This window comes from Cyprinodon tularosa, unplaced genomic scaffold (assembly GCF_016077235.1).
Source record: "Cyprinodon tularosa strain WSP-4 unplaced genomic scaffold, ASM1607723v1 ctg392, whole genome shotgun sequence".
NCBI lineage: Eukaryota > Metazoa > Chordata > Actinopteri > Cyprinodontiformes > Cyprinodontidae > Cyprinodon > Cyprinodon tularosa.
In genome coordinates this window covers 157,493-185,365 of record NW_024039110.1, presented here as the reverse complement: position 1 = coordinate 185,365, position 27,873 = coordinate 157,493, and the positions used below count along the sequence as shown (strand labels likewise).

The 27,873-nt window shown below is 37.5% G+C and overlaps 2 protein-coding genes across 3 annotated transcripts in view; one reads left to right on the top strand and one right to left on the bottom strand.

Moving 5' to 3' along the window:
- zswim7 (zinc finger, SWIM-type containing 7) lies at positions 1 to 23,358 on the top strand. The gene is made up of 5 exons (XM_038297615.1): positions 1 to 137; positions 2,966 to 2,987; positions 6,160 to 6,262; positions 18,172 to 18,276; positions 22,053 to 23,358. Exons 1-5 carry the CDS (start codon positions 62 to 64, stop codon positions 22,161 to 22,163), a joined length of 417 nt encoding a protein of 138 aa, XP_038153543.1. The 5' UTR covers positions 1 to 61; the 3' UTR covers positions 22,164 to 23,358.
- adora2b (adenosine A2b receptor) overlaps positions 22,463 to 27,873 on the bottom strand; it is a 28,018-nt gene continuing 22,607 nt past the window's right edge. For both annotated transcript variants that reach the window (XM_038297612.1, XM_038297613.1), the window contains one exon: positions 22,463 to 27,827. In XM_038297612.1, coding sequence (XP_038153540.1) covers positions 27,155 to 27,827 — 673 coding nt within the window. In that variant the 3' untranslated portion in view covers positions 22,463 to 27,154. The remainder of the gene's footprint in view (positions 27,828 to 27,873) is intronic.

The window sequence follows — 27,873 nt, the reverse complement described above, 5'->3', positions numbered from 1 at the left end:
ATTATGCTCGTCGCTTATTGGCTGATGAAGTGCGGTAGAGCCAGAAACAAAATGTGTGAAAATGCGGTCCTTTTTACCTGCAGTGGCAGAACAGCTTTTCAGAGATATCCAGAAAGTCTATCGAGAGACGACTCAAAGTAAGAAAAGAGCAAGAGGGGATATTCTGGGATAGAAGAGCGCTAGCTAGGCTGGTTTACTGAAAACCGACTCTTACGCAGAAATACCAACTTCCCGTCTTTCTCTTGGCAGATTTACTCTTTGCGTATCGAGTTTCAACTGCCTTTGTGCACGGTTTACTTTTCATTTGAATAATTAAACGTATGTTTTCTTCATTCTAAGAGTGGGAAAAATGTGGCTTCATTACAGCTGTGTGTTTTATTGTAGTTTAATATCTCACACGTAGGGGGCGCTATTGCATTGGGTTATATGTTGAGCTCTAGCTTTTGTTTGAGGCTTTAATTATAACATCAATTCAGCAGGCAGGAATCTATAAAATCTTCCACAATTATTACGTGTGGCATATTTTCATATAAAAGTTGAACTTCGTTGTTTTCTGTCCAGTCTTTACGTTTTAAGCAGTTTGATTGTTCACAGTAGACAGCTTTATACATTAGAGCTGTGAAAAAATAATGTTTACTTTAATTCTCCCTCCAACAGTTCACACTTCATGTTTTAGGTCATCATAAACATTTTATGTGACAAAGATTAACTGAGTAAACAGATTTAACTCAAGATTTTATTTCAGAGTGGGGGAAAAAAAGCTCTACCAAACCCACCTGGCTCTGTGTGAAACACTGATTGTAAACATTTTAGGGTAATTTTTCTTTCATTAATTGAATCAGAATATTTCTTAGCAATTTGAAAAGATCAAACAAAACCCATAAGAAATCTTTTTCAGCAATAACCTTTATATGAGACCATTAATAATAATAATTACAAAGCTTTTACCGTGTTTGATGTCTAATTGTTCATTTTATCAATTGGTCATTCTATTTCACTTTTCTTTAAATTGCTTTATTTTTCTAAAAATATCTTTGCTAGTGTTTTTCCTCTGTCTTTAAGAATTTCTGAGACATTGTTATCATTAGGCCATGTTGTGCTAACTCATTCAGCCAACTATTACAGCATGTTTACTCGGCTGTGCTAAAACAAAAGCCAGATAAATATGATGCAAAACTGTTTTCGGTCGCTGAACTATCTGGCCTTGCAAAATATTTCTCAGGAAAAAAACAATGTGGAGACATTTATTCTTGAGAAAAACTGATGAACCTTAAAAAAGCATCATAGTTGCCACCTTGTTGCACCACCTGTAGTCGATCCTGTGGTTTCTGATGTTTGAGGCACACATTTCACAGACAGAAAATATTTTTCTCTATTAGCGAATGTTCTGGTATAGCAGCTGGTCATCTATAAATGTTGAAATCTACACATTTTTCTTATCTTCTGTTTTGTTGCACAAAGAAATCTAGCTTTTTCTTCTTTCCTAATGCAGAGCCATGATTCATCACTGAATCCCATTTTGCTCCAACTGTCCACAGTCCATCACCGCTTCCTGTAGTCAATTAGAACTTCGGTTCCTTAATTTGAGACAATCAGGTTAAAAAAAAAAGACATAAATGTCACTCTACCTAAAACTTTTTTTCAGGTAAGGTTATAGTTAGGATAATTATCATTGACCACCTTGGTTTTGGCTGCCTGTTGCGTGTCAGAACTGATGTTTTAATCTAATTAAGACAGTTCCTCTGTTTGGATATACAGTTATAATCTTCATTCTGTACGTGGCAAAGATTTGGAAGTAGAATGAGAGCGGTTTCCTTCAGCTAAGAACAAAGTGTAATATTTTGATAAGGCTTGATCCATGGATGTGTCCTTATCTGCTAACGTGTATGATGTAATGCTGTGATGATGTGGCAGACTGGAATTATATAAAATGCCTTTTTAACTGTTAATGGGGGCCACTTCCTGAGAGGTGAGCCCAAAGGGAAACGGCTGCCTTCTGTAAGCTCTAAGCAACATCTCTGATCTGAGTAGGATCACAATTTCTCTCAGAATCTGTTGTCATATCTCCTGGTTATTTAATACATATAAGTTATGAAGTGTTATTTAAAGAGATTGTCCTGAGTGATCTCTTTCTATGTTAAAGAACCTGAGAGATAGAGCATCAGGGTGCAAACAGAGCCTCTTTAACACTATAGAGAGCTATCTTCTTGTGCCTGCTTTTGACACATAAAGGAACTCCTTCAGTTTCAAGCTAAAACTATTCTCTGGCTGTAAAATCAGGATGTTTTACATTGTCCTGAAATCTTTGTTTTAAAAAAAAGTGTTTTATAAAGCAGACATTTATAAAACTTTAGAATGCAATGTTTTTTATAAATGATCATGCAACTTTTGGGACTCTTAACAAACTAGTAGCAATAAGGGAAAATGGGTTAGTTACTCACCCTACGCTATGATTTCTAAATGTTAATCATTTCTATTTACTCTTGCTTGCTTGTTTTATCCATAGCTGATCAACAACAAGTTTTTCTTTCTTACCCTCCAAATCCAGCTGCCTCCTTGAAGATGTTTTGTAATTCATTTCATTGGACAGATCTTTGCACCAACTGATTGTGCTAACTGATGTCTTCGAGCTCTCTCTGGGGCCCAAATCAAACTTATGTGATTATTTGTTTTTACAAATCAGTTGATGTGTTATTTTTTCCCTGAACTTGAGCTAAGTAATATTATTTACTACAGAGTATTTAGATATTTTAGGTACATTTTGCAAATGCAGAATGTCCAGCTGCTGAATACAGAGCATTTTCCACCAGTTTTCTCTCTGCTCCAAAATAAAACACAGTCATCACACAGAGGATTTGCATTAGTTTTTTTTTTTATATCCCAGTTACTTTACTTGGTTTTATGTCTCATTAAAAAAATAGTAGTTTGTCACATTTTAAAACAGGTCTTTTTTATCTTTTTGCAGTTCCAGATGATCTTCTGATTGCGTAAGTACCAACTTTCCTGATAATTCATACATTTGTTCCTGTACTTGGTGCTATTTATGAGCTTTAGTAACATTTTTACTTCTGTTGGTTCTTAAAAGCTTGTAAATGACCTCTGTGGGATTCCCACTAGCACCAGTCATCCAGTGTGATCATAGTCGTGACGAAAAAGGGGAGTGTATGCTATTTCAGTCAAGTCAATGTCATGTGCTAAACCACACTAAGTAGGAGAAATGAGGCATTTTTATTGCTTGGTTTGCCCCAGGTGACGTTGAGACAGAGACAGTGTGTCATGACGGAGACGTTTCCTGGCCTGCTGTCAATGAAGGGCTGCTCTCTGTCTCTGCGGCACTGTCACATCCTGTTTGTTCACCAGGAAACTTCTAGTTCATGGACTCACTCTGATAAAATCCCTGCTTGTTGAAATTCATCAGCAAATATTTCACTTTTTTAAAATAAACTGGTGCAATATGAATATATTAGTTCAATACAGCTGTCTGTTTCTCAAAAAGTCACAATGCCTATCCTACTTCTTTTCATTTTCTATTGATAGCATTTATTCATTTCTTTACTCTGGAGGTTTGCGGACTCATATTTATTTATTTTCTTGCAAACTTAAAACAATAAAAAAAAATTTGTTTTTAAATGAAAATTTGAGCAAAAAAAAAGGATTTTAGCATAAGGCAGGAAAATCTTATGTTCGTCCTCCTCTTTTCAACCTAATGAAACCCTATTGGATAATCTGCACAGGAAAATCACTGATCCATTCGGTAAACGCCTCATTCTGTCAACATCACCAACATATTTTCATACAAAAGTTTTTATAGCTGGAAAAGAAAGTTGCCTTTTCTCGATATTGGACGAATATATAAAAACACATTCAGTAGGAGAAAAGAGATAGGAATCCTTTTTTCTGCATATCTGTTGTTCATTCAGGCTGCAAGAGAGCAAGCGAGAGCAATGCTTTCAGGCAGGAAGTAGGAAACATCTGTTCCATCCTATTGAGCGCTTTGGCTTGGTTTATTGTGAAGCATGTTAGCAATCTTTAGGAACTCCCATTAGGATCTATGTTCTTTATTAAATGGACAATAAGGCTAATATTTTAGGATTGATGATTGATTGGAGCAGTGCTAACAGCTAATAACAGATGCTAAAAGATGGGGAGGATGCAATCTTGGCTCATTTTATTTTTGTTACATAATGTCAGGAAAGAAATTTTTAAAGACTGCATAAATGGAAATCCCCAGTTTTCTTCTAAATGCAATTTAAAGCTGGTTTGTGAAAAAGTGTGTAAAAAGTTTACCAACATTTCAAGTTTGCACTGTGGCACTAGAATTAAACTGTCTCGTTATTCCTGTGTCAGGATTTGGTGTTTTTAATTTTGGTGTTTCTAAAAGTTGGGCTTCATGTAGTCAGCATAGACCCGCCCCCTGCTGGTCCAGAAGTATTTAGCGTCTTTTCAGACCCCTTAAGCAACAAATCTAGCAATATTTTCTTATCTGATTGAAGACTTTGTTGTCGACACATAGAACTCAGATTGTTTACCGTCTCCAGCAAACAGTGAGTGAGCGAGCCCCTCCCTCCTCCAAAACATAGGGACGCTGTGTAGCTTCCACTGATCCCCTTGCATTAGCAATCAGAATGCAAATATAATATTTAGCATGTTGCTGTGAAATAGAATAACGTATGGGCATGGTTTCAGCAGTCTAAGTGGACACAGCCTCAGAAATGTTTTTTCCTTATTTTTGAGAACTAATACTATATATATATCCTTTTGTGTTTTAAATCATCACAGTTCAGATAGGTAACTAATAAAACATATTTTGGTGGTGTGAAAAACTAAGTGTCACGACTCAGAACAGAAGACCCAGTATTCAAGCAAAACACACAGTGGGATAATTGAAAAAAGCTTTTATTAAATAAATGGGCTGCTGAGTTGCAGTAGCAGTGGCTGCGGCGTCTGAGTCAAGAAACTCTGGAGGATGACTGACGGAGGATGATATGAACGCGTAAGTCACTAACCTGGTTTATAGTACAGTCTGTGCCCAGAGAACGAGGGCAATTCCAGCCGCTCAGCAGACAAGGTGCAGCAGTTTTCCGCACGTTCCAGACGCAGAAACCTATCCATATAATCCAGAAGGCGAAGTCAGGAGGCAGATGGAGGAACAGTCCAAAAGTAGAATCCAGTAAGAATCCGAAGGCAGGTCAGGCAAACAGATCAGAACTGGAACAGGCAGGCTCAGAGGGCGAGAGGCAGAACAGATCAAGATGAGGTAATCAGAATACAGGTACGCTTGACTGATTCTCACACCAAAGGCTCAAAATGAATTAGGCCCTGATGACTGGGAGCAAACAACTTAAATAGAGGCAGGTTGATCAGCTGAGCAGAAATGAGAAACTGGGCAGAGTTAGACAGGTGAATTAAATGACTAATTAAGCTAGTCATCAGCACCAAGATGATGATAATAAGAACATTGCTATTTCTACTTTATGCAGTCTTTAATAGCAACCACTTTTAATCTGGATTTGGATTTCATGTGTTACGCTTTAGTTTTACAAATTATTTCCATCAAATATGTTCAGGGAAAGGAGGGTCATTTAAGTGAACTCTCTCAGCTGATTGGACAAAGTGTCCATCTACCAAACTTGGATTTAGGCAGTCGCGTTAACAAATGATATTGGCCTGAAAACCAGAAATTACACTTTAATGCTCTTGCTGTCCGTCTTTCAAAGATGAAATCGTGGATAACGACTGAACAGATGTGATAGCAGCAGCTACGCGTGTGTCCTCCTGCGCTGCCATGGTTGTTTTGGTTTGGCTGTCTGCTCTAATATCAGATTAAAAAAACACAGAAGACTTTTTAATCCTGTGGAAAAAAATTCACACAGTGTTGCTTTAAAGAGAAAATAGAATATGCAAAACGATCAGCATCAGCTGATCAAAGTGTCAAATGGATTCAAAATTGTCCCAAATAATCAAAAATTGCTGGATATTTATAGAAAATTATGAAGAATCATTGAATAAAAATCAGTTATTTGCAGTGTTGGCTTTAAGAAAAAAAAAAAAAAGAATGTTTTATTGACCCTCCAACCTCTTTACATTGAATAGTTTTGCATTGTTACTTTTGCTTATAGATGGAAGTCATTTGCTTCCTTTTTCTCCTTGTCTTTGCAGGCTGAAATTTGTCTTCGGCTCATGTGCCTTGCAGGCTTTGGACCTGGTTGACCATCGCTCTGTCACCTGCCTGTCTTCTCCCAGCGGCCGCAAAGCCTTTCAGGTCGGGTTTGTAGTTCTCATCAATGCACAATTTGCACTACTCAACAGAACACCTTAGTAATAATACTAGTTATTTTATGTTAAAAGAACCTTTTAAAATCGAATTAAAAACAAAAAAACATAAATCAACACAAGCATAGAAATGAAAGACTTTAACATTTCCCTATGACAACAGCACAACGACAGCCAGATTGATTTGGTTCTTCACTCAGTAGTATATTACAAAACTGTCTACTTTGATTCACGGTTCTGCAGACGTATTGTTCTCCTTGGGAGACTCTGGCAGCGATGTGTTGAGACATGCAAGCCCAAAGAGGAGAGCAGCTTCATTTTGTTTAGTCAATAAAACCAACATAGTGTGTCTTATAAAGAAAGAGGACAGATTATATTGATTTTTTATGTTGATGTTATTAATATTAGTTCCTTCATGAATGAAAAAGAGTGAAGCTATAGCTTTTAAATCTGGTGTTCCCAAAAACATCCACACCTTTGTTTTTTTTTTTTTGTTTTTTTTTTACTCTATTTAAAAAAATCTGCCTTCACAAATTTAGTAGGGGTGAGTATTGGCATGGGTGTTGCCATACAATACGTGTCACAATACTTGGGTTACAATATGATATCGCAATATCGCTGTATATTTTGATATTTTTCCCTGTTGTCAAAATTGTATTTATAGATAATAAAGCGAGTGCTGTATATGTTCATCAGAAGATATTTATCATTTACTTTTTTTGTATTCATGTTGTTTGGGGTTTGAGTCAGTCAACGTCTTCCACTTTCACTGCATCAACTACAGATATGATGCTGCGCTTCACAGCAAAAAGACTCCACAGCACTATCTGCCAGAATGGTGGGCAGAGGTGGCCCATTCTCACTCATTGTTTTAGGTAGTGTTGCACCGATACCGATACCAGTATCAGGCAGAGCCCCAATCCAGCACTAAAATTGTGGTATCAGCGAGTACCAACAAATAGGGCACCGATACCATTTTGAGAGCTAAAATTCTATTCAACTATTGTCACCCATTCCAGGTAGGAAATAAAAAGTTTTACTGGATTCACTTTGTATTAGTCTATTTCCTGCTTCACAATTATTTTACATCCAAGTAGTATGTAGTTCTTCATATATACACACACATCAATTTTAAACAGATGGTATCGGTATCGTCCGATACTGCACAGCCAGGTATCGGTATCTGGACCAAAAAACGGCTTTGGCGCAACACTAGTTTTATGTAAAACTCTTTTTTGTTTAAAAAAAAGAAATCCTTACTAGATTCTGAAAGATCAATATTATATCAATCAGCCAAAAATCATGATATATCACCACAACGATTTTTTTCCCCACATCCCTAAGATTTAGGGGTGAAAATAGATATTTGACGACCATGTCAACATGCTGGTCAGGTCGTCTTTCTTTCAGCTGAGGAGACTGTGGAAAATCAAACTCTTCCTTTCTAGAGACAGCAATCCTCGCTGTTGGTCGGGGTTAATCAGGCCTCGCTGTCACGATTATAGCTGGTGCAAACTGCTGCTGCATGATCTTTTAACAGGTGAACAGAGCACATAACTACCCTCACTGGCTTCCTATTTAGTTTTGAATCCATCTTTTTGTTTATTTTTTAAGTCTTTGGGTGATCTTAGCCCTTTTTAATTAGTGGGAAGTATTGCATCTTTATATGCCACCTCTTAGATCATCTGACCAGATGCTTTTAGCAGACCTAAATACCTTTTATAAATCCTGAGGAGACAGAGCCTTTGCAGCTCTGGCTCCTAAATTGTAGAATGAAATGCTGCTGAGGGTCAGACCAGCGCCTTCTCTTTCTGTTTTTTAAACTTTAAAAATCTCAAGTGTAAGCTAATATCTCTTTCTTAATGTTGCACTCATTTTCTTTGTATTGGTGATGTTTGGATTTTTAATTTTCATTATTCTTTTTATTGTTCTTTGTTTTTCCTAATATTTATAAAGCTTCTACAGAAACAAATGTGTTATGGTGTTGATGAAAACTTTGCTGTATTGTTTTTAGATTTAAATTTGATCAACTAAATTTAGTGAAGTCTAGTTGTGAGGTGGGATGAAAATGATAAATGGTTTCAAAACATTTAAAAGAGAAAGAAACTGCAAAATAATTATATTTTTTAACTGTCTCAGCCTCCAGTTTATAATAATTAGCTGTAAAACCAGCTGTAGGTTTGCAAATATACAGGCTGAGTTTATCTGTCAGTCTTCTTTGTCAGAAAAGAGGGAGGTTCGGACTTTGACTGGGCCAATTTAAAGCGAAATATACTTTAATCTAAGCAGTTTTTATTGTAGCTCTGGTTATAAGTTTATGATTGTTGTTCTGCTGGAAAGTGTTTCTTCCCTCTAACCTCTCCATCCTCTCAGGACGCTGATGAAGAAAGGTTTTCCCCCACCATGATGCAGCTTCCCCTGTTTTTCATAGTAGAGGTGCTGGGTTCAGGGTGACAGTTGCGGATTTAAGAAGTTTGAGGCCCAAGGTGAAGGCAGACATGGGGCCCTCTGAAATTAGAAGACTAAACACAAAACAGCAGGTCAAATATAGAGATACAGAGATTTTAACAGGACATACTTGCATTTATTGATTTACTGTTTATTCCATTTCCATCGTCTTCCTCTCCCTTCTTTTTCTTTCCTGTGTTTTTAGTGTTTTTTTTTTTTTCGTATTTCTTTGTCTTTTACTCTTTTCTTCTCCTTCTCTTCCTCTTAAAAGTTTTCCATTGTCTTTGTATTTTCTCCCTTTTGTTCCTAAAATCTTGTATATGAGTTTTGGCCTCTTGTAATGAGGTGATTGATACCTCCTGACCTAAGAACCCCCAAAGCCTGAAGCCTTCCTTCAATTTCAACATGACCATAACCATGCCAAACAGAACATCTGGATTTATACAGATGTTACATAACATAAAGGTGGAATCTGTTTATTACGGGAGTTTTAATGGGAGTTGATGGCGCTGGGTTTTATTTAGCAGGATCAGAGCAAAAGTCTTTATATGCAAATTAATTTAATTTCTCTTCCACTTCGTGTCAGTCTGTCATCTTACATCCTATTGAAATTCATTGAAGTTTATTGTAGTAAAGTGAAAAAAATTGGGAGAAAAAAAAAGTGTGAAAACTTGTATAAATCTAAAAAAATATTAGCTGAATGAATGTTAATGAATCAATCAGACTTGATGCAGTTATTTACGTATCAAGCAATTATTAATTTTACTCATCAAAAAAAAAATTAATTGCAGGTATATTTTAGGGGTGCACTATTTGCATTGTTCTGGCCTATCTTTAAAAAACTAATGTTGCTGATTTTAGCGGAGCCAGATTTCTTTAATGAACAGCGCTGACAGGTGACATAAGATCCTAATATGTCCTCAATGTTCTCCTCTTAATTTATGTAAATATTAAACAGTTCTAGTAAAACAAGACAAGCTAGTTTTAATTGCACACTAAGAGGAGTGTCATCAAAGCTTAAAGCATAGACTGCTGCTGATTCTCAGACCTTTCCTTATGTAGATTAGATTGACTTATCCGACTGTTGGTTGATCACCCAAAATTAAAGAAATCAGGCTGATCAATTATCTGTCTAGCAGGTTAGGCGATCTGATTTTTGCTGACTTCAAATAATGAGCTTTATCTCCTCCTAGAGTCGTTTGAACCCAGAGTCAGCAGCAGCTCCAGGTCTGAGTCTTCGGTTTTCATAGCATAAAGAAAGATGGACAGCTTAGCATCTGGGATCCATCTCTGGACGTCCTGAGGGACTTCAAGTGTCTTTGTTTCTGGATAACTGGTGGTGATGTAAAGGAGAGTGAGATGGATGGGTCGATGGCGTTGTAGCGTAGCAGCTTTCTAAGTAAACATATAATGAATTCCAGCTGTTCTCCTAACAGACATTCATCCAATAAACGATTGTTTTTAACCATCAAGAGTAAAGCTTCAGTTAATGGTTATGAAAAGTGCTTTATTCAAGCTCCGTTGGATGTTTTTAATTAAATAGATGTTGTGTTGATGAGTATGGTTAGAATAAATATAAAGAAAATAATAGCTATGGAAAATATGTTTTGTTCTATTTAGAAAATAAACTTGAAACTTGTGTTAAAGAACTTGTTTTAATGATGAAAACCTGAACAAATGAATGACTCACTTCCGACATTAATTACTGTGGCACTTTACAGCAATATAAATGCTAAACAGTCTGTTTCTCAGCCAGAACAAAGAAAAAGAAAACAATGAAACCCTGAAGCCCATGCTGCTCATTTTTATAAGTACCTGTGACGATTATGAGACAGATATACAATTAAAGCTGCATTCAGAATAAATTATTGTATAAACTTAAAAAAAAAATTAAGTTAGACTTTTGAAATTAATTTTCCCAATCTCTATAATTTAGCTCACAGAATTGAAATAGTGACATCCTTAAATCATCTTGTTCTGGGTTAAAATGGAAAAGTATGTTAAATATAAGAAAGACATTTGTTTACAGTTTTTTTTTTTTATTTATCTATTACGGTAGTTAAATCTTAAATTTTTTTTTCATATTGTACTTTTAACAGAAAGTTGTGAATAATTATTAAAGTTAGTCATGATGGTTTTATAGCTGTGAGTAAACACATCAGATATAAACACTTTAGAGAATGTAAATAGAAAAAAATAATAAAGTTGAGTCTGATTTGTTTGTGAATTTTAAATTTTTTATTTTGTCCTGTTAAATAAAAGAGTGAAAAAGTCTCGGATAAATTTTGAATTTATATAAAAATAATTCACACAGTTCTAAACAAATTATCCAGTTTAAAGCAAGAAGAGACAGGTGGGATATTAACACTTCTTCTAAATCCCACATTTCAACTGCATTTCTCTGAAAAAGGAAAAAAAAATTCTCCATCCTCTGAGTCTTGTCTGTCAGCAGGGCGTAGATTGCTTGTGGTGGGAGAATCGATGCCATCCATTACCTTTATGGTCGTTGTGCCCCAGATTTCCTGTAAACTCCTTCAGGCTTCTATAAAAATAGCAATGGGAGCCGTTTTATTACAATGCAACCAAACAGGAAGGAGGGTTTGGTTCTGTTTGGATCATTCGTTCCCATCAAGGCTGGCTGCTTTTTGCTGCCGAATATGAACAGAAGTTTTTACTCTTTCCCTTATAAAAGCTGTCGACTTGTCGCCACAGAACAGATGTTTCCTTTTTGTTCCTATTATTAGCACAGTTTCACAAGGTTTCCAAAAAAAACATCTTATTTGTTTGAACATCATTGTTCAAATTAGAGATTGACCGATTCAGCTTTTTTTTAGGCCGATCCCGATTATTTTAACATAATTCTAACTGATTCCCGATTTGTACTGCCAATACTTTGAGGCCGATTCTTGAAGCTGATTTTACTTTTTCTTCTTCCAGTTGCATGATAAAAATGATTGGAAATATTACACAAGAATCTTAAAAAAAAAAAAAGAAAATCAAAGATTTAGTAACAAATCAAACTAAAGAGTATTAAATAGAAGTGGGACTTTATGTGATCTCAAGGCATGGCTGATGTAGTGGTTGCCAAACATTTCTTCCTGGGTCCAACTTTGTATCTACAGTACATATTGGAACAAAACAAACTATAATATACTGTAAATCTCAAACTACCACCTTTATAGCGCATTTTTAAGTTTAGCTGCTTGTTTTTCCGTTTAACAGATTTTCATATTTATCAATAAATAAAAATGTCAAACTGGATCATTTATTTGTCTGCCTACAATTACACTTCTACCCCCCCAGTTTAGGAACCACTGCATTAATAAATTACATTACATGAACATATCGACCGATACCAATACAAAAAATTCACATATGGGCCAGCTGATGTACTGTCCCTCAACAAGAAAGGAGTGTTTAGAGTGTTACACGGTGTAATGTGTGGATGTACGAGGGGCGTTCAATAAGTAATGCCCCTGGCCCACTTCCAGATGTTTGATCGAGCTGAAATTTTGCATGTGAAGTATTTTAAATCTCTATAGATTAAATGGCAAATTACAGCTCTGAACTAATTGTGGTTTATGATTAACAGGTGTTAAAACTGAGTCAAGTCTGAGTTTTTGCATTTGAAGGGACACACACAATGGGACTTTTGATCAAATGAAAGTAACTTATAGTGATAATTTCCCATTAAATAACCTTGTAAAAATTTTGCAAGGTCATATAATGGCCATCATCACCATAAGTTGCTTTAATCTCATCAAGTCTCCCGTGGTGTGAGTCCTTTCCAATAGAAAAACCGGATCACTGCTCGACACTCAAAAGGCTCCATTTCAGACTTTACTCAGTTCAAACACCTGTAAGTCAGAAACCACAAATAGCTCAGAGCTGTAATTTTCTACCTAATCTATAGAGATTTAAATAACATCACATGCAAAATTTCAGTTCAATCAAACATCTGGAAGTGGGTCAGGGGCATTACTTATTGAACAAACCTCATATATGGAGTTACAGAAAATATATTTGTTCTTTTATCTTTTGATTTAGCACCCATATGTGCTTCTTAATGAGTTGTTTTGCCTTTTCTTCAGCCAAGCAGCCTTTTATTTTTCTCTTATTAGGAGTATGTATTTAAAAACATGTTTATTTAACCTAAACTCCTCTAAGACTGTGGTGAGGTAAATTTAATGAGCCACTGGAAGCGCTTTCAGGGAGTGGGTGAAAACGGTGCTTTGAGGATCCGAAGTTGTGCTCTGACTGCTCTGACAGCTCTGATCTTTTAAGCTGGACAGCAGGATGTATGTTTCAGCTCAGGGTACATCATTGTTGGACAATATCCAACTTAGAAAGCTGCACTGAACTTTTAGCAAATAAATCCAACTGTGACATTTCTCAGAACTTAGTTCCATCCTTTAAAAAAGCCATCGAGGATTCATCTACATACAGAAGATTACGCAGAGATTGAAATTACAGTCATTTATTTACTATGGATTAACTGGAATAGAAGACAGCTAATTGAATAAATACACAATGTTCCCAGCGTCCTGTTGATATCTGATGTTTTTTTTTTTTTTTCCTGGTAGATTGTGGTGAATTTCTCACATTACGGTTAGTCTCTCAGTCTATTTCCGCTAAGGGAATGAATAACTCATGAGAACTTGGCATTTCACTGCTTGGATTTTCACCTTATCTCATTACCAACATCCACTGACCTTTACATAAGGAATGGTAAACCATGTCAGCTCATAAACAGAAGCATAAACGGAAATACCGTCTGTGTAACATTTGAAGAATATAAAATAAAACAGCATGAAAATAAAAGCAGATAGAAAAAGATTAACTTTTCTACCTAATAGCTTTGTTCATACTGCAAAATGAGAGATTTTGTGTCAGTATAATAAGTGATGCATTCCACACTATGGGATGATGAATAGTGGCTTTTTTCCTGATATAATATCTTAATCCTGTCCATTTTGGATTAGTTAAAGTGGGTGATTATTCAAACAGGGCTCTAGCATTGCTTATTTTGCTAATTAAGCTAGTTATGGTTTTACTCGATCCTAAAAAGTGATGTGAGTCAACATTAACTCGATACACAAGGGTTCAGAAAAAAATATTGCCCATTTTAAATGGTCTGAAATCTGTTAAATGCTCAATTTAATGTTTATTAATTATTCTCAAAGGGTTTTGAATTGAGAATATTTACAGAAAATAAGTCTTTGTCATGTTAAATGCAAGATGTATATAATTTTTTGTACATTTTTAGCTTTATTATCTCTCTGGGTTGATTGTTCTTTTAGCCAGAGCTGCCAATATGTCAAAATGTTTCAAATATTCCCTCTTTTTTTATTCAAAAGATCAGATTTGATTGTCTTTACTACAATGGTCTATGTTACATTATAATTATATATTTACTTATGCATGTAAGATATATTTCAGCCATGTTTATCTATGGCTGTTTGTTTAAAAAAATTGAAATTTGCTTCTTCTTTTTTTTTGGGCTCCTCAGTGGCGCAGTTTGTAGCACTGCTGCTACCTTGCAGCAAGAAGGTTCTGGGTTCGATTCTCGGCCCGGGGTCTTTCTGCATGGAGTTTGGATGTTCTCCCTGAGCATGCATGGGTTCTCTCCGGGTACTCCAGCTTCCTCCCACAGTCCAAAAACAAGACTGATAGGTTAATTGGTTTTTCTAAATTCTCCTTAGGTGTGAGTGTGTGTGCATGAATGGTTGTTTGTCCTGTGTGTCTCCGTGTTGCCCTGCGATGGACTGGCGACCTATCCAGGGTGTACCCCGCCTCTCGCTCATTGACTGCTGGAGATAAGCACCAGCACCCCTCGTGACCCCAATTTGGACAAGCGTGTCAGATAATGGATGGATGGATGGAAATTTGCTTTTTCTTTTGTCATAGAAAGGCTTATATACAAGTCAACAAGTGTATCTGATCAGTGATGAATCATAATGCATAGATGTAGATTAATAGCATACAGCTGTGGTGTAGGATCCCTGTAATATTTAACAGCAAGCCATGTTTGGCGTTGAGGTTCCATCTCTCAGGTCTTGGTCCTCTGAATCATAGCATCCATCTTTTAAGGGCTCTTATGTGGGTCTAACCCCAGCTCCATGCGCCGCCAACACCTGCCAAACATTGATGTATTGACTTTTCTAAACAACCGTGGATCCATGTCTGCGTGTTCCTGTATGGTTTGATGATATTAGCTGCTAGGGCCGCTGTGTGAGCTGCAGCAGAGGAACATTTCTTCACAGCCAACAGAAAACCAAAAGAGCGACAGTGTGAGCTGCCTCTCAATAAGCCTACCTCTTTAGAAAGTCTTAGCCCTGCTTGTTTCAGTTCCCACCCATTCCCTCCTCATTCCAGTATTCATGGGGGTTTATTCATCTTCACCCTTCTGCTAGAGTCCATGTAATTTTCTCTTTTGTGCCTTATTTATAATGAAGTGTCAGGCTGAACAAATGAGCTGTTTTTGACTTCAGCAGGTCGTAGGGGAAGGTAATTTATTGTTACTCAGTGGAATAATGGTACCGAGTTCGATAGGCTTAAGTTATAGTGCAGTGTCATGCTAATTTGCCAACTTGATGTCCTCATTCGCTCTCACAAGCATGAGAGAGGCACTTAAATCACTGTCCGGAGCTGGGAGAGAAAAGCCGACATGGTGGACACGACGCTCCGTCAGCCAGGCCCATTAGATGTTCTCGTGGAGGTTATTTAAAATTACAGGATTTCTACACCCTCCCTTCTGAATAACTCATGGGAAATGATGAGGTTGGAGAAGATTGCATGACATCTCAACTTTATATGCAGCAGTGAACATTAGAAATGACTCCCTAGAAATGAGAGAAATAAAAACATAATCTTTAAAAATGAGTTATTTAAGCTGATGTTTTTTTTGTTTTTGGTTATATTATTGAAAATTAAAATCCTAATTATAAACAATTAACCCAGAGTGGGGGGGAAAAAAGACCAGCACAAACTGAAGGTTTAAACAGTTCAGCCAGCTGCTGCCAAACGTTTCTTAGCAGGATGTGACATTATGACTCTGACCTGAACACAAACAGACAACTAAATAATTCACATGAGCAAAAATGTATAGAGTGGAAAAGGGAAAACTTATAGAAGTAGCCCCTGTTGAGGTTGTCAGACAACTACAGTAGATGTGCTCAAATCGGCTTTTAGTAACAGTAAAATTCCCAATATTGAGGAAAGTTCTAAGTTAAGAATCATAATAATAATCAGAGATGGCAAAAGTACTCACTTTCCGTACTTCAGTAAAAGTACAGATACTTGTGTTAAAAAATACTCTGGTAAAGGTGGAAGTACTGATTAAACTTCTTTACTCAAGTAAAAGTAACAAAGTACAGGCTTGTAAATTTACTTAAAGTATAAAAGTAAAAGTAGAAACCACTTTTTTCATGCCTTTGCCTACATTTTAAATAGATGTCTGCCAATAGGACTAGATCTCCATTGTGTTCATTTTCAATCATCTCGTCGTCCATGCTACTATGCTAACGCCACCGCCACCAAGCTGCAACGATTTGCCGTGAATGAATGCCGCCGAATCTGTCGATTCATCTTGTAGTGGTGCGTCAAATGCAACGTAGATTCCCATCCAATTAGACTGAATTTGGTATTGATGACGTGAAAAATAATAACGGTAACTCCATTGAAATGATTCAAAACTAAAGTAACGAGTCAATTTTTAAAATGTAAGGAGTAGAAAGTACAGATATTTGTGTAAAAATGTAAGGGGTAGAAGTAAAAAGTTGCCATAAAAATAAGTAGTAAAGTAAAGTAAAAATATCAGAAAAATCTATGTGAGTACAGTAACGAAGTATTTGTACTTCGTTACTTCCCATCTCTGATAATAATAATGGGCCTGATCCACAGCGGCAGATCGATTTTGTCTATTTCTACGATGAGTTAATGTTAGATTCAAAATCTCTAGAACAGTAGAAAGGTTTACCTCTTCTGAATCCATACAGCTGCATATTTATTTTCAGAATAGAACGGGTCCATGAATTACCTAATTTTATGACTCACTTTTGCTAATCGTAAATGCCTTTTGGGTTATACTTCTGTGCATTCTTACATATCATGCTTGCAGACTGGAGATAATGACAGTCTAGTAAAAAATCTACAGTGATGATGATTGTTAAAGCAAACAGAGCCCTGGTATTAGAAAGGTATTGCTATCTGCATACGTCCAAATTGAGGCATTGGAGTTGGATCAGAGGTGAAAAAAATGTAGATTAGTGCATCTAAAAACAGAGATAAGCCTATATTAATACAAAATGTCACAATTTTAAAGGATTATTAGGTTATTTAGAGAAAAATAAGATCCATCTTGAATATCAGGCGTCGATTGTTTGCTAGGTCAGACCCGTTCAGCATGGACGAGCTTGATTTCACATCTGCCAGACAGCACAGGAACTGCTGACCTAAAGTAAATTCAGTAAAACAGGCTATAGACTTATAGATGCATCTGGGCTGAACTACTGATGTGTTAGTATGCGCATCAAACGATGGTTTAGTCGTAAAGGTTCAAATAAAAGGGCTATTTGAAAGATCTTTTCAAATATATTTTATATTAAAAACGTACAAAATACCCTTTTAAAATATTATCTCACTTTTTGAATCAGATTTAAAATAAGTTGTCATTTTGTTCAGTTTAACTGGCTGCCCTGAGGAGTCGATTCTTCTGGGGATGTCTGTTTAGTAGAACCTGCCTGACAACATGAAGTAGGCTTAAACAGCAACGCATCACAGATCAATCTGAAGAAATCTTAAGAATTAAGAAAAGAAGCTTTTATTAGCCTAATTCTGTTTTAAACTTCTCCACAACTTTATCCCTAACCTGTCTGACAGCATCATAAATGGACTTTATGATGCTGTTTGCACCCCGATATTCTCTAACCAGACCTCTGAGGCCCTCACAGAGATCACACTCACAGGTGGACTCTTTTCAGTCATTAGCAATCATAAAGCTACTTCTGAAGGCGGTTGGTTGTAGTCGGTGAAAAGGGAGCTGAATACTTTTTCACACTGCATTTTATTTAGTTTTTGAATTGAATTTTTTTTTCTATATCATGTACAATTTTCGTTCTAATTCACAATTCTATACGACTTTGTGTTGATCTTTCACAAGATTCCACATAAGATTCATTTCTTTTGGTCGTAATGTGACAAAATATTGAAAAGTTTGAGTTTGAGGGTTACAAAAACTTTTGCAAGCTGCTGTATTTCTTCAATCTTTTGAGGATTCCTGCAGCTAAACCAATATGTGTGCTGATATATAAAAGGCTGTGATGAGTTACCCGCCTTCTCCCAGCTATTCAACAAAACATAGGCTTGTTTTCATGTAGAACCGGCGGCAAAAGGCAAATATACAACCGTACGTAGTCAAGTCTTAATCTAGTTTGCATGAATTCTTTGCAGGTAGTTGGAGGCTCGGGTCGTTTGTACACTTGCTTCTTGTCCTGCCACTACTGCCCCTGCCCGGCTTTCACCTATACTGTTCTACGCAGAAACCAAGGGCTGCTGGTGAGTTTCCCAAAAAAGGTTCAGTTACACAAATTAGTTGAAAGCAAAAACACTAATACCTGTAACTCAATATTACAGGTATTAGTGTGTTATTTCCTTACCATACTCGAGAGATATTAAGAATTTATAAATACTTTGAATAACTAGTGAGTCAGCTCATCAATATTCCTGCACCTCTGTTTCTAAACATCCAATGCATGTATTTATAAACAAACATTGCAAACATGAAACTGTCTCATCAGGCTGCTCCTTTTAACAGCAGCACCTGGACCCAAAAGTGGCATATGCCAGTTGCGAACTAGTTTATGCCAGTTGGGGAATGGCTTTTCCCACCGGCTTATGCCAGTTAAGAACCAACTTATACCAGTTGCAAACCGGCTTATGCCAGCTGGGGACCGACTTATGCCAGTTGTGAACCTGTTTATGCCAGTTGTGAACCTGTTTATGCCAGTTGTGAAAAGGTTTATGCCAGTTAGGGAATGGCTTATGCCAGTTGTGAACATGTTTATGCCAGTTGGGGACCGGCTTATGCCAGTTGCACACTGGCTTGTGCCAGTTGGTAACTGGTTTATACCATTTCCAATACTGGCATGCCAGATACCAATTTTGGCTCTCTCTATCACTCCCTTTTAACATGACTTTGATTTATCTTTTGAACTTGCATCTTACAAAAAGCCTGTGGTAACTAACTCTCTTTAATGTTTAGGTCCAGATAAAAAAAAAAAAATGTTTGGAGGCTAGATGTTAAAATCTTAAAGATTTTTCTTTTAAAATACTTGTTTTTCAGTATTTTGGTGTCAAAGACTCAACAATTTATTACAAGATGTTCCAGCAAAGGAACAGCTGTTTATTCCCTTGTTCTTCAGGGGAGTTTACTATTTTAAGGAACCTGTAGTTCTTAAAGGAAGCTTCGTTTTTCTGCTTACATTTAAGCTGAACTCTAAAAATACCTGCGATAACATCACTGCATTGTACATTGTGTACAGAAACGTTTACAGATGTTAAAAACCTGTTTCTCTGCCTCGCTGTCTTCTCAGTGAAGCATGCATCTCGGAGAAAAACCTTTGGCCTGTCAACTGAGACGAAGCACACCCTGCAGTGTGTGCACAGATGCGTTGTGGTTGGGTTGTATTTTTGTCTGGTCACTGATGGGTGTCTCCCCTTCGGTCTCTCCCTGAATATCTTGAAACAAACAAGCTCTACTCCTTCTCTGCCTGCGGGGTTGATTGTTCTCCCTGGAGGATGCAGCTAAAATCAGTGTGAGAAACGAAGAGCTGCAGCAGAGCATGGAGACTCCCCATGAGCATATCAGGAACATTAATACCACTCCCCATGAAAAAAGACGGACAGCAGAACATCTTCAACACGACTACTAAAGTCAGGCTTAGGAAAGGGACTCACTCTAGTCTTTTGTGTATTTTTTTATGTTCTAAGCAGCTGGAGTCACAGAGTCCATTCAGGGAACATGTAGACTAACTTGGCTCGGCTCATTGCAGTATGGACCAGGTCCATTTTGTTCAGAGAAGTAGGTCAGAGGAGAAAAAGCTGAGCTCTTGTACAAGCAGCTCCAAAATCTTCAGCCCTTCCATACTGAGAGCAGACCTGCTTCGGCAGAAACTGTAGTCAAACAATAAAAAGTGTAAAATTCACAAGGAAAAAGTTACAGAAGTGATCAACTTAAGCCACCGTACATTTTAGAGTTGAGGAAAACTCAAGTGACGACTTGAGGTTGAAAACTAGTAATGAAGTGATCAGAAATTTTCAGGCTAGTTTAGATTTTTTTTTTCCCAATTGACATTAGTTGCTACAAATGCAACAATAGCTGTGAGTGTAGAATTTAAAATCCTATATTTGCAAGTGGCAAAGTTAGCATCACTATCAGTAAACGGCACTTAGATACAACAGTGCAACATTTTTCTACCGTTTTCAGCCTTGCTGTTATCTGCTAGCCTGGGTGCCATTCCGAACTTAGTCCTGCCCACAACGTTTGAGGTCGGGAAGTTCGGTCTGGCATTGCTCAATAGTAGCGCGAGTATGCTCGCACAATATATGGCGGGCCAATCAAATTGTCAGGGCGGGCTTTATACAATGATGGACAGATGATCAACAGTAACGTAATCAACCACGTCACCAAAGCGTGCTTGGGTGACAACAATAATGGCTGCCGCTGGAGAGTTTAGGTGAGTAGATTCTGCTATTAGGTCTGTTCTAGAAGATATCGTCAGCAAATTAATTTTAAAAGAGGAACAGAGAAATGCGATCAAGGCTCATCTTCTTATTCTAGGCGTGCAACTGCACGCTTTGATTTTTGTTGACAACAACTATGCGTCTCTTAACATACGTCACACACTCCTTTGCTCTTATTGGTTGTAGGTCTATCCAATTGAGTGCAGAGGCATTTTTTTTTCCTGGTTCGTTGGAAACACGCCCCATAATCACAGCTCTATGGAGCAGTATCAGACTCATATTCTGACTAGAATTGAGTAGGACTACGTCAGGCTAGTTATCTGCTGAAAGTCTCGCTCTCTCTCGTTCCCATGCAACTTGAATCTAGGATTTGTGCCCACCTGCTGTGGGGAATAGTTTTCTTTCCAAACAGCTTCTGTTTCGTGTCTTTTTCTAAATTTATTTCTTAAATCCGATTAGATATTGAAACTAGCCACGTTTCAGAGAAGTTGCTTAGAGTTTACAGAAGGCAGCTGCTCAACTCTGGGCTCACCTCTCAGGAAGTGGCCCCGATTAACAGTTGAAAAGCCATTTTATACAATTCCAGTTTGCCACATCATTACATCATACATGTTAGCAGATGAGTAGACATCCATGGCTCCAGCCTTATCAAAATATTACACTTTGTTCTTAGCTGAAGGACACCGCTCTCATTTCATTTCCAAATCTTTGCCACGTACAGAATGAAGATTATAACTGTATATCCAGACAGAGGAACTGTCTTAATTAGATAAACTATTGTGGAAAACATCAGTTCGAACACGCAACAGGCAGCTTATATTAAGGTGTTCTGTCTCCTTGAACCCCAGTCGGCCTCAGCAGATGGCCGCTCACACTGAGCCTGGTTCTGCTGGAGGTTTCTTCCTGTTAAAAGGGAGTTTTTCCTCTCCACTGTCGCTACAAGCATGCTTAGTGTGGGGGATTGTATTTGAGTCAATGAGTCAATGCAATCAACTGGTTTTCCTTAGATAGAAAACTTTGTATCAATTTGACTGTATGATCTGGTTGAACTGTAAAGTGCCTTGAGATGACATGTGTTGTGAATTTGGCGCTATATAAATAAACTGAATTGAATTGAATTGTTATAAACTGACACATCATCAATGATAATTTTCCTAACACTTCTTCACTGATTAGAAAAAAACATTTAAATTTTTTTTCCCCATTTGGCTGGTCAGCAGGTTGAAGATTGTCCTGTTCCAACAGCCAGCTGTTATTTTAGAACATCTGTCGGGACCGTAATAAAAAGCTGTTAAACTGCTGTAATCCAGCAATAAGGCCTTGAATAGCAAGCTTCTAGGAATTAATAAAGTCCAATAACTCCTGCCATCATTTACGCTGCTGATGTACATTTAGATCTGGACTGATATCTGAAATTAGTCTGGCATTTGCTGTGTGACTCACACTCTAAGACTAAGGGTTTCTTTGATGAGGCGTTTTAGTGGGAATTACTAAGGACTCTCATTACAGCTTCATATCCGTTACATTAATCATTTTGCTTCCGGTATCTGTGTGATGATTTTGTCTTTTATTTATTTATTTTTCCTCAGTGCAAACACATCCTGGCCATCTACCTGTGCCAGGCTATGGCTGTGACTCAGCAGGAGACTGTCTCTGATCAGCAGATGTCTGCACTGCTCAGCGGCACCGGGGCCCAGTAACAGGGAGCGGACCAGAAAACGGAGCCGGTTCCCTGTCTACATCCCTGAAACACTGGCCTGGTTTCTGTTATCTGAAACACCACGGATGTTACTGTTTTTTCTTCTAGTAATGTTCTTCATCTCAAATACTGGCAGCTTTATTTTTAGTTGCTTTCTGTCTGAAGCTCCATCGGTTAGGGAGTAAGAACATCTGGACACTGAGGTCATTTCCTTACTTCTATTGCACGGCTATCATTTCCTTCTCATGCACAGCTACTAAATATAAATTATTATTTAAAATGTGGGAATAAAATCCAATCTTACCAATATAAACATTGCCTTTATTAACAAAATAATTCACCATACATACAGATTGCATCATGTTAAATAGCAACATCGGCTGTAGTTTTGTTGAACGAACAAAGTGCCTCTGGAGAGAAAGTTGGACATCAGCTTGACCACAGTGGAGGCATTTTCCTGATTAGTAACAACAAAATAGCACACTTAAAAAACAGGAACTTGGGAATGAAGTGAAGGAATGTTGAACTTGCCATTGGCAGTATTACTTTTAAAATAAAATAGAAAGGCAACAGTTTGACATCGAGCAGGAAGCCGGACACCTACAGTACTTATTGTCACACAAAAGTCAACAAAGACAAAATTAGATAAGGTTACAGTTTAGACGTCTCCTTTGGAATGGCCCCAAACGTTTTGGCACTCCTGTGTTTTAGCCCTTGAAGTCAGACAGAGGAGGAAAACCAACAAATGCAGAAAGATAGAACGGCAGCACAGACCCAGCGCTCCACGTCAGAACACAGATGAAGCGCATAAAACGGTAAAATAGAATGTCAGCATTGTTCATATGAGTAGTGAAGACTCCCAGGTGATCTGAACAGTCTGTTAGTTCATAAAACAGCCTCTCCTGCAGCTGTAAAGCTTTTCTTCATATCATAGTGCCTATATGTTTAACGATATTTACTATCTGCTTCACTGGTTTGTGTTGGCACACCTCAGATCCGTTTCACAAACAGGTTTAACAAAGTTGACTCAAATCCTCAACTCTGAATTGAGGAATTCGAGTTTCCAACCTTTGGTGAGTTTTCGATTTCACAAAGGCTGCTATGAATTAGTTTGATCAACTCTGAGTAGGTTCGCTCAATTAAAACACTCTCCGCTCTGTTGTGCCATTTGTAGATCACTAAAATAAGATTCTTATCAAAAACACGTCTATTTGGAACTCTGATAGATTTCCCAAATTACATTTTTGCAGCAGAAACTGAATTTCAGAAAGTAAAAAGAAAATATTGTTTTAGTAAGAATTAAGTTTCATATGCCTGGAAATCTTTATACGTTTTAATAGGCCATTTAGACATTTATCAGCAGACTGAGTATCTGTTCATATCTGAAATAAATTTCTTCCTAATCAAAATATGTCCAGTAACAATAATGAATATTGAGATCTGAAATTTGTTTCTAGACATCCGGAATGTTTGTTTTAGATATGAAGAATATGATTTTTCTTAAAAACGTTTATTTTGACAAGGTAAAATGTATTTCAGATATCACAGATACCTTTTCAGACTAATAAATACCTTAACGGTCTGCCATAGCCTGGTATAACCAAAAAAAAAAAAACATAGCAGAAAACTAGTTGTTGAATGGTAGTGGATTTATGTGCAATCACCTGTCAGCAGGTGAAGATGAAGTATAAAAATGTCCTAACCGGTGCATCATCTCATGGGGTTCATCCTCAGTTTGATCCGGTCTTCCATTACACAGTAAATACTAAGTGGCTGTCGTCAAGTTCTGTCTAATCCCTGTTAAAGATGTCTGTGTAATGCTGCAAATATGAGGAAGGATAAGGTCAGGATGGTCGTGATGGATTGTGAGGCGAAACAGTATAAATATAACTTTCTGAATATGAAAGAACGTCTGATGACCCTCTCCCTATAAATATTTCTCTGCGAATTAATGCCACTCATTCTTTGATTGGAGTGTCTAAAGGACATGCTATGTTTGTGTCTAACAAATGATGCAGTGACTGATTTCCTTTTTATTTTTTGCACAAAACTACACTAGAAGTGTTCTGATTAAACCAGGAAATAAAACGTGATTGGCTTTAAGGAGAGCGGAGACAGAGGACACTTGAGTTTGAGGAAAACCTGCTCCTGAACAGGTTGGCTCATGGGAGAAGGTTACTATGGTAACAGAGGTTGAGGAAACTCTCTTTTTGAGACGGCAAACTTTCCTGATTTCGGGTCTAGAAAGAGCTTTCTGTAAACCTGCTTTGTGGAACGGACCCCCTGACATTGTTCGGCTTAGTTGAGGTCCATCAGTGCTTTATACTTAAATGATTAAAATTATTTTTTGTTAATAAATATTTAATTTCTTGGACTTTTAGGAGTGACTGTTGGGGAAGGGTTGAGGAAAAATATTACTCATATACCCAGAGGACTGACAGCTGTGGAGTCTTATGTAAGCCTCTGCAGGGGGTGCGACTGAAGCCTGGCTGATGGGGGGGGGTTATGTAACGGACCAGTGATTTGAAGTCTCATCATGTGGTTCAGTATAAAGCAGCTAAAAGTCTCTGTGCCGATGCAAAATCACTATACAAGGTTCAACCTGTTCACTTCCTGAGCTTATATGAGGGTAATGAAACCGAAGGTGAGTTTGAGGCTGAACGAACTTTCCTCTGAGAGTTAGAATCAGACACCCTAACCGTTTCCTGTGGAATAGACAAAAGGGTGGTTAAAAGACGATGCAAAAAGTGTCTTATTTCAACGTTAATAAAGTAAAAACGCATTGCATTTTGAAAAAGGTTCTGTTTTATATTAAAAGAGTTCTTTTCTATATTAGCTAAATCTGGATTAGCTGGTCCTGCAGCTAAAGATGAAAACACATCAGGGTTCCTCCAAACACCATAACCATTGATCACACTGCTGCCATTAATAATTTACTTAGAAAAAGAGCTGCAATTAACAATAATCTATCTGGACTGAATTACTGCTTTGAGAGGGATGTTCTCTCAGCAAGTAACTTGTTTTAGATATCTAAATACTCAAGTTAATAATTTTATTATTAAATTAATTGATGAATAGTATGATTAATTATTTAAAAACATATGTATGCAATGTACCTGTAATGGCTTTTTAGGGTTCTGTAAAGCTGAGTTTACCTGAACAATTAGATATTTAGATCCTGTAGTTCTTTCCAGATAACATTCATTTCTGTCAATTAGCTTGTGATGTGCTAGTAATGATTTTCCCTTTAAAACATGCCGAGGACCTAATTTAAATAATAAAGTGCATTACTCATATTTTAGAAAGTTTCTCTGACTGGGAAAGATTGATTCTCATTGAACATGATTGTAGATCTCTAAAATTAAATCATTTGTCCTCCAAGCAAAGAACAGAATAGAGGTGAAGCATTTGATTAAACAGTGTTTGCCTGAAATACTTTGACATTTTTGCTACTGAATTGTATAAAGAACCAAAGTACACAGCTTAGTGTTTTTTAAGTTAATAGTGGAATTGTGTTGTTCAGATTAGCCATCAGCTTTAAAATCCAGGAGAAACTAATCTCTAAAACTTAAAGACCCCAACAGTCATTTACCACAGTTATTACATTTTTACCAGAATTCTTTACACATGCTTAATTAGTAATGCAAATACTATAATCTCAATTTAGGCCTTAAAACCTTTAAAATGTTGACATTCTCCATGCAAACGTTCTTAATTGAGGAATGTCTTGCATTATATATATAGTCCCAAATTTTGATTATACCTTTTCTTTTAATTTCTTGTTTTAAAGGTATATTACCTGAACAAAAAAAGGTTGTCCAAAATAGTTTTTCCGTGACTGTTTATAAATGTATGTTTTCATGTTTTGAACTCTATAAATCAAGCATGGCGTCCATCCTGGATAAATGTTTTTAACTGTCACTTGTTTTAGTTTCTGAAAAGGCTGCGGGTAGCCAGTAAAGACCCAACAGACTGCCACTCTCATTTCCCCAGGTTTCTCCCCAGGCACTCCAAGCTCTGGATGTGTTCAATACAGAAGAAAAATTTCATTGTTACACACAATTGCAATGACAAATTTCACCAATATGGCTGTAACGAGCAGCTTTTAAAGGTCTTAACGTCAGGTAATGAAAATGGAAAAGCACAGGAGTTTTTGGAACCAGATGCATGTTATTGTCATTCATGCAGGATATACAGGTCTCCAGTTTGAATAACAATAAGCTTTAAAAGGTCTTAAATGCGATTTGCTGTTCTTTTGAGCTGAATTTTATAGCTAAAATGCTAAACCAACTCTTTAAATGAACCTTTTAGCTCTTTACAAACTTGGCACTTGTTTAAGAAATAGTGAGGTGCGCTTATCTAAGAGAAGCGTTTACTAATGGATGATATGCAAAGATGGACCCTTTCACCCTTAAGGCCTCCTTCCTAATTAAATGTATCAATAAATTCAGGCTGAAAAGAACTATTCCTGCTCTCAACAAAGGGATGAAGGAAGATGATTTCATTTGAAAGGTCTGTGAGCAGCAGAACACCCACAGGTAAGGATTACTACCACTGTACTTTTGTTTAGCTCCACAAGTACAGATCTAGCCACGCTTGCACACACACATTTTTTTGATCATTACATTCTCAAAAGACATGATTTGTAATAAATAAATAATTTTAACACTGGCACTGAATGTTGGGAGTATAAAAACAGCAGGGCACAAAAAGAGGAGTGTTTGTAGTTGGAACAGGGGGAATTCAGAACAATAAATAGCTTCTTAGTTTTGGATCCTCCGCAAAGTATTACAAATCCAGTTAGCCTCAACTATTTACCAATTAAAACTCTTTCAGTAAAAACAAGTTATTTAAGACTTTCTAAACAGTTCACAGTCCCCACCCCCAACCCGAATCATAAATAGTCTACATTCAAGGGGGATTGACATCGGTTCATCTTCACATTGCTCTGTAAACATTAGAAACTCAAGACAATGATGTTGATACAGTCCTCTATAGCAAAGGATCGATAGTCATCTTGATCTGGTCTCTGTTCCGCCTGCTGCCATTGGAGCTGAGGTAAAGCTCCTCCTTGTGGCAGAGGAAGTGCTGGGCCAGGATTTTGCGGAAGGTATTCCTAAAGTCCTGGATGCGGTAAGCGTAGATGATCGGGTTGACCGCTGAGTTGGCGTGCGACAGAATGATGGCCACGTACATGACGAGATCTGGCCTCTGCAGCCCGCTGTAGAACAGCGTGAGGCAGTTGAGGATGTGGACGGGCAGCCAGCAGAGGGCGAAGAGTCCAACGATGATGGAGAGGGATTTGGCGGCCCGGATCTCCTTCTGCAGCAGGCCTTGGTTTTGGCTGTCCCCGTTGCCCACGCACTTGAGCTCGATCTGCCTCAGCTGCTTCCTGGCCACGGTGAAGATCTTCACGTAGATGACCAGCATTATGAGCAGCGGCACCAGCACGCACACAAAGAAGTTAAAGTACACCATGTACTTCATGTCCACCACTTTCTCGAAGAGGCAGGGGCACCCCTTAGTGTAGTTGAAGCTTTCGTTCTTGCACTGTGAATCCTTCATGTTCCACCCAAAGAAGGGAATAAGGCCGATAACAAAAGACAGGATCCATAAAATAGCTATGATCTCTCTGGCAACCTTTCCTGTCATCAACTCCTTGTACCTGGAGAAAACAGGGCACAGATTAGTTGTGTTTGCAAAAGGTCACG

Bases quoted from the DNA above. Each gene is read 5' to 3' on its own strand.
- zswim7 (XM_038297615.1), top strand. From the start codon at position 62: ATGCGGTCCTTTTTACCTGCAGTGGCAGAACAGCTTTTCAGAGATATC. The intron at 138-2,965 runs GTAAGAAAAGAG...ATCTTTTTGCAG, and splicing joins CTATCGAGAGACGACTCAAA to TTCCAGATGATCTTCTGATT. The intron at 18,277-22,052 runs GTGAGTTTCCCA...ATTTTTCCTCAG, and splicing joins GCAGAAACCAAGGGCTGCTG to TGCAAACACATCCTGGCCAT.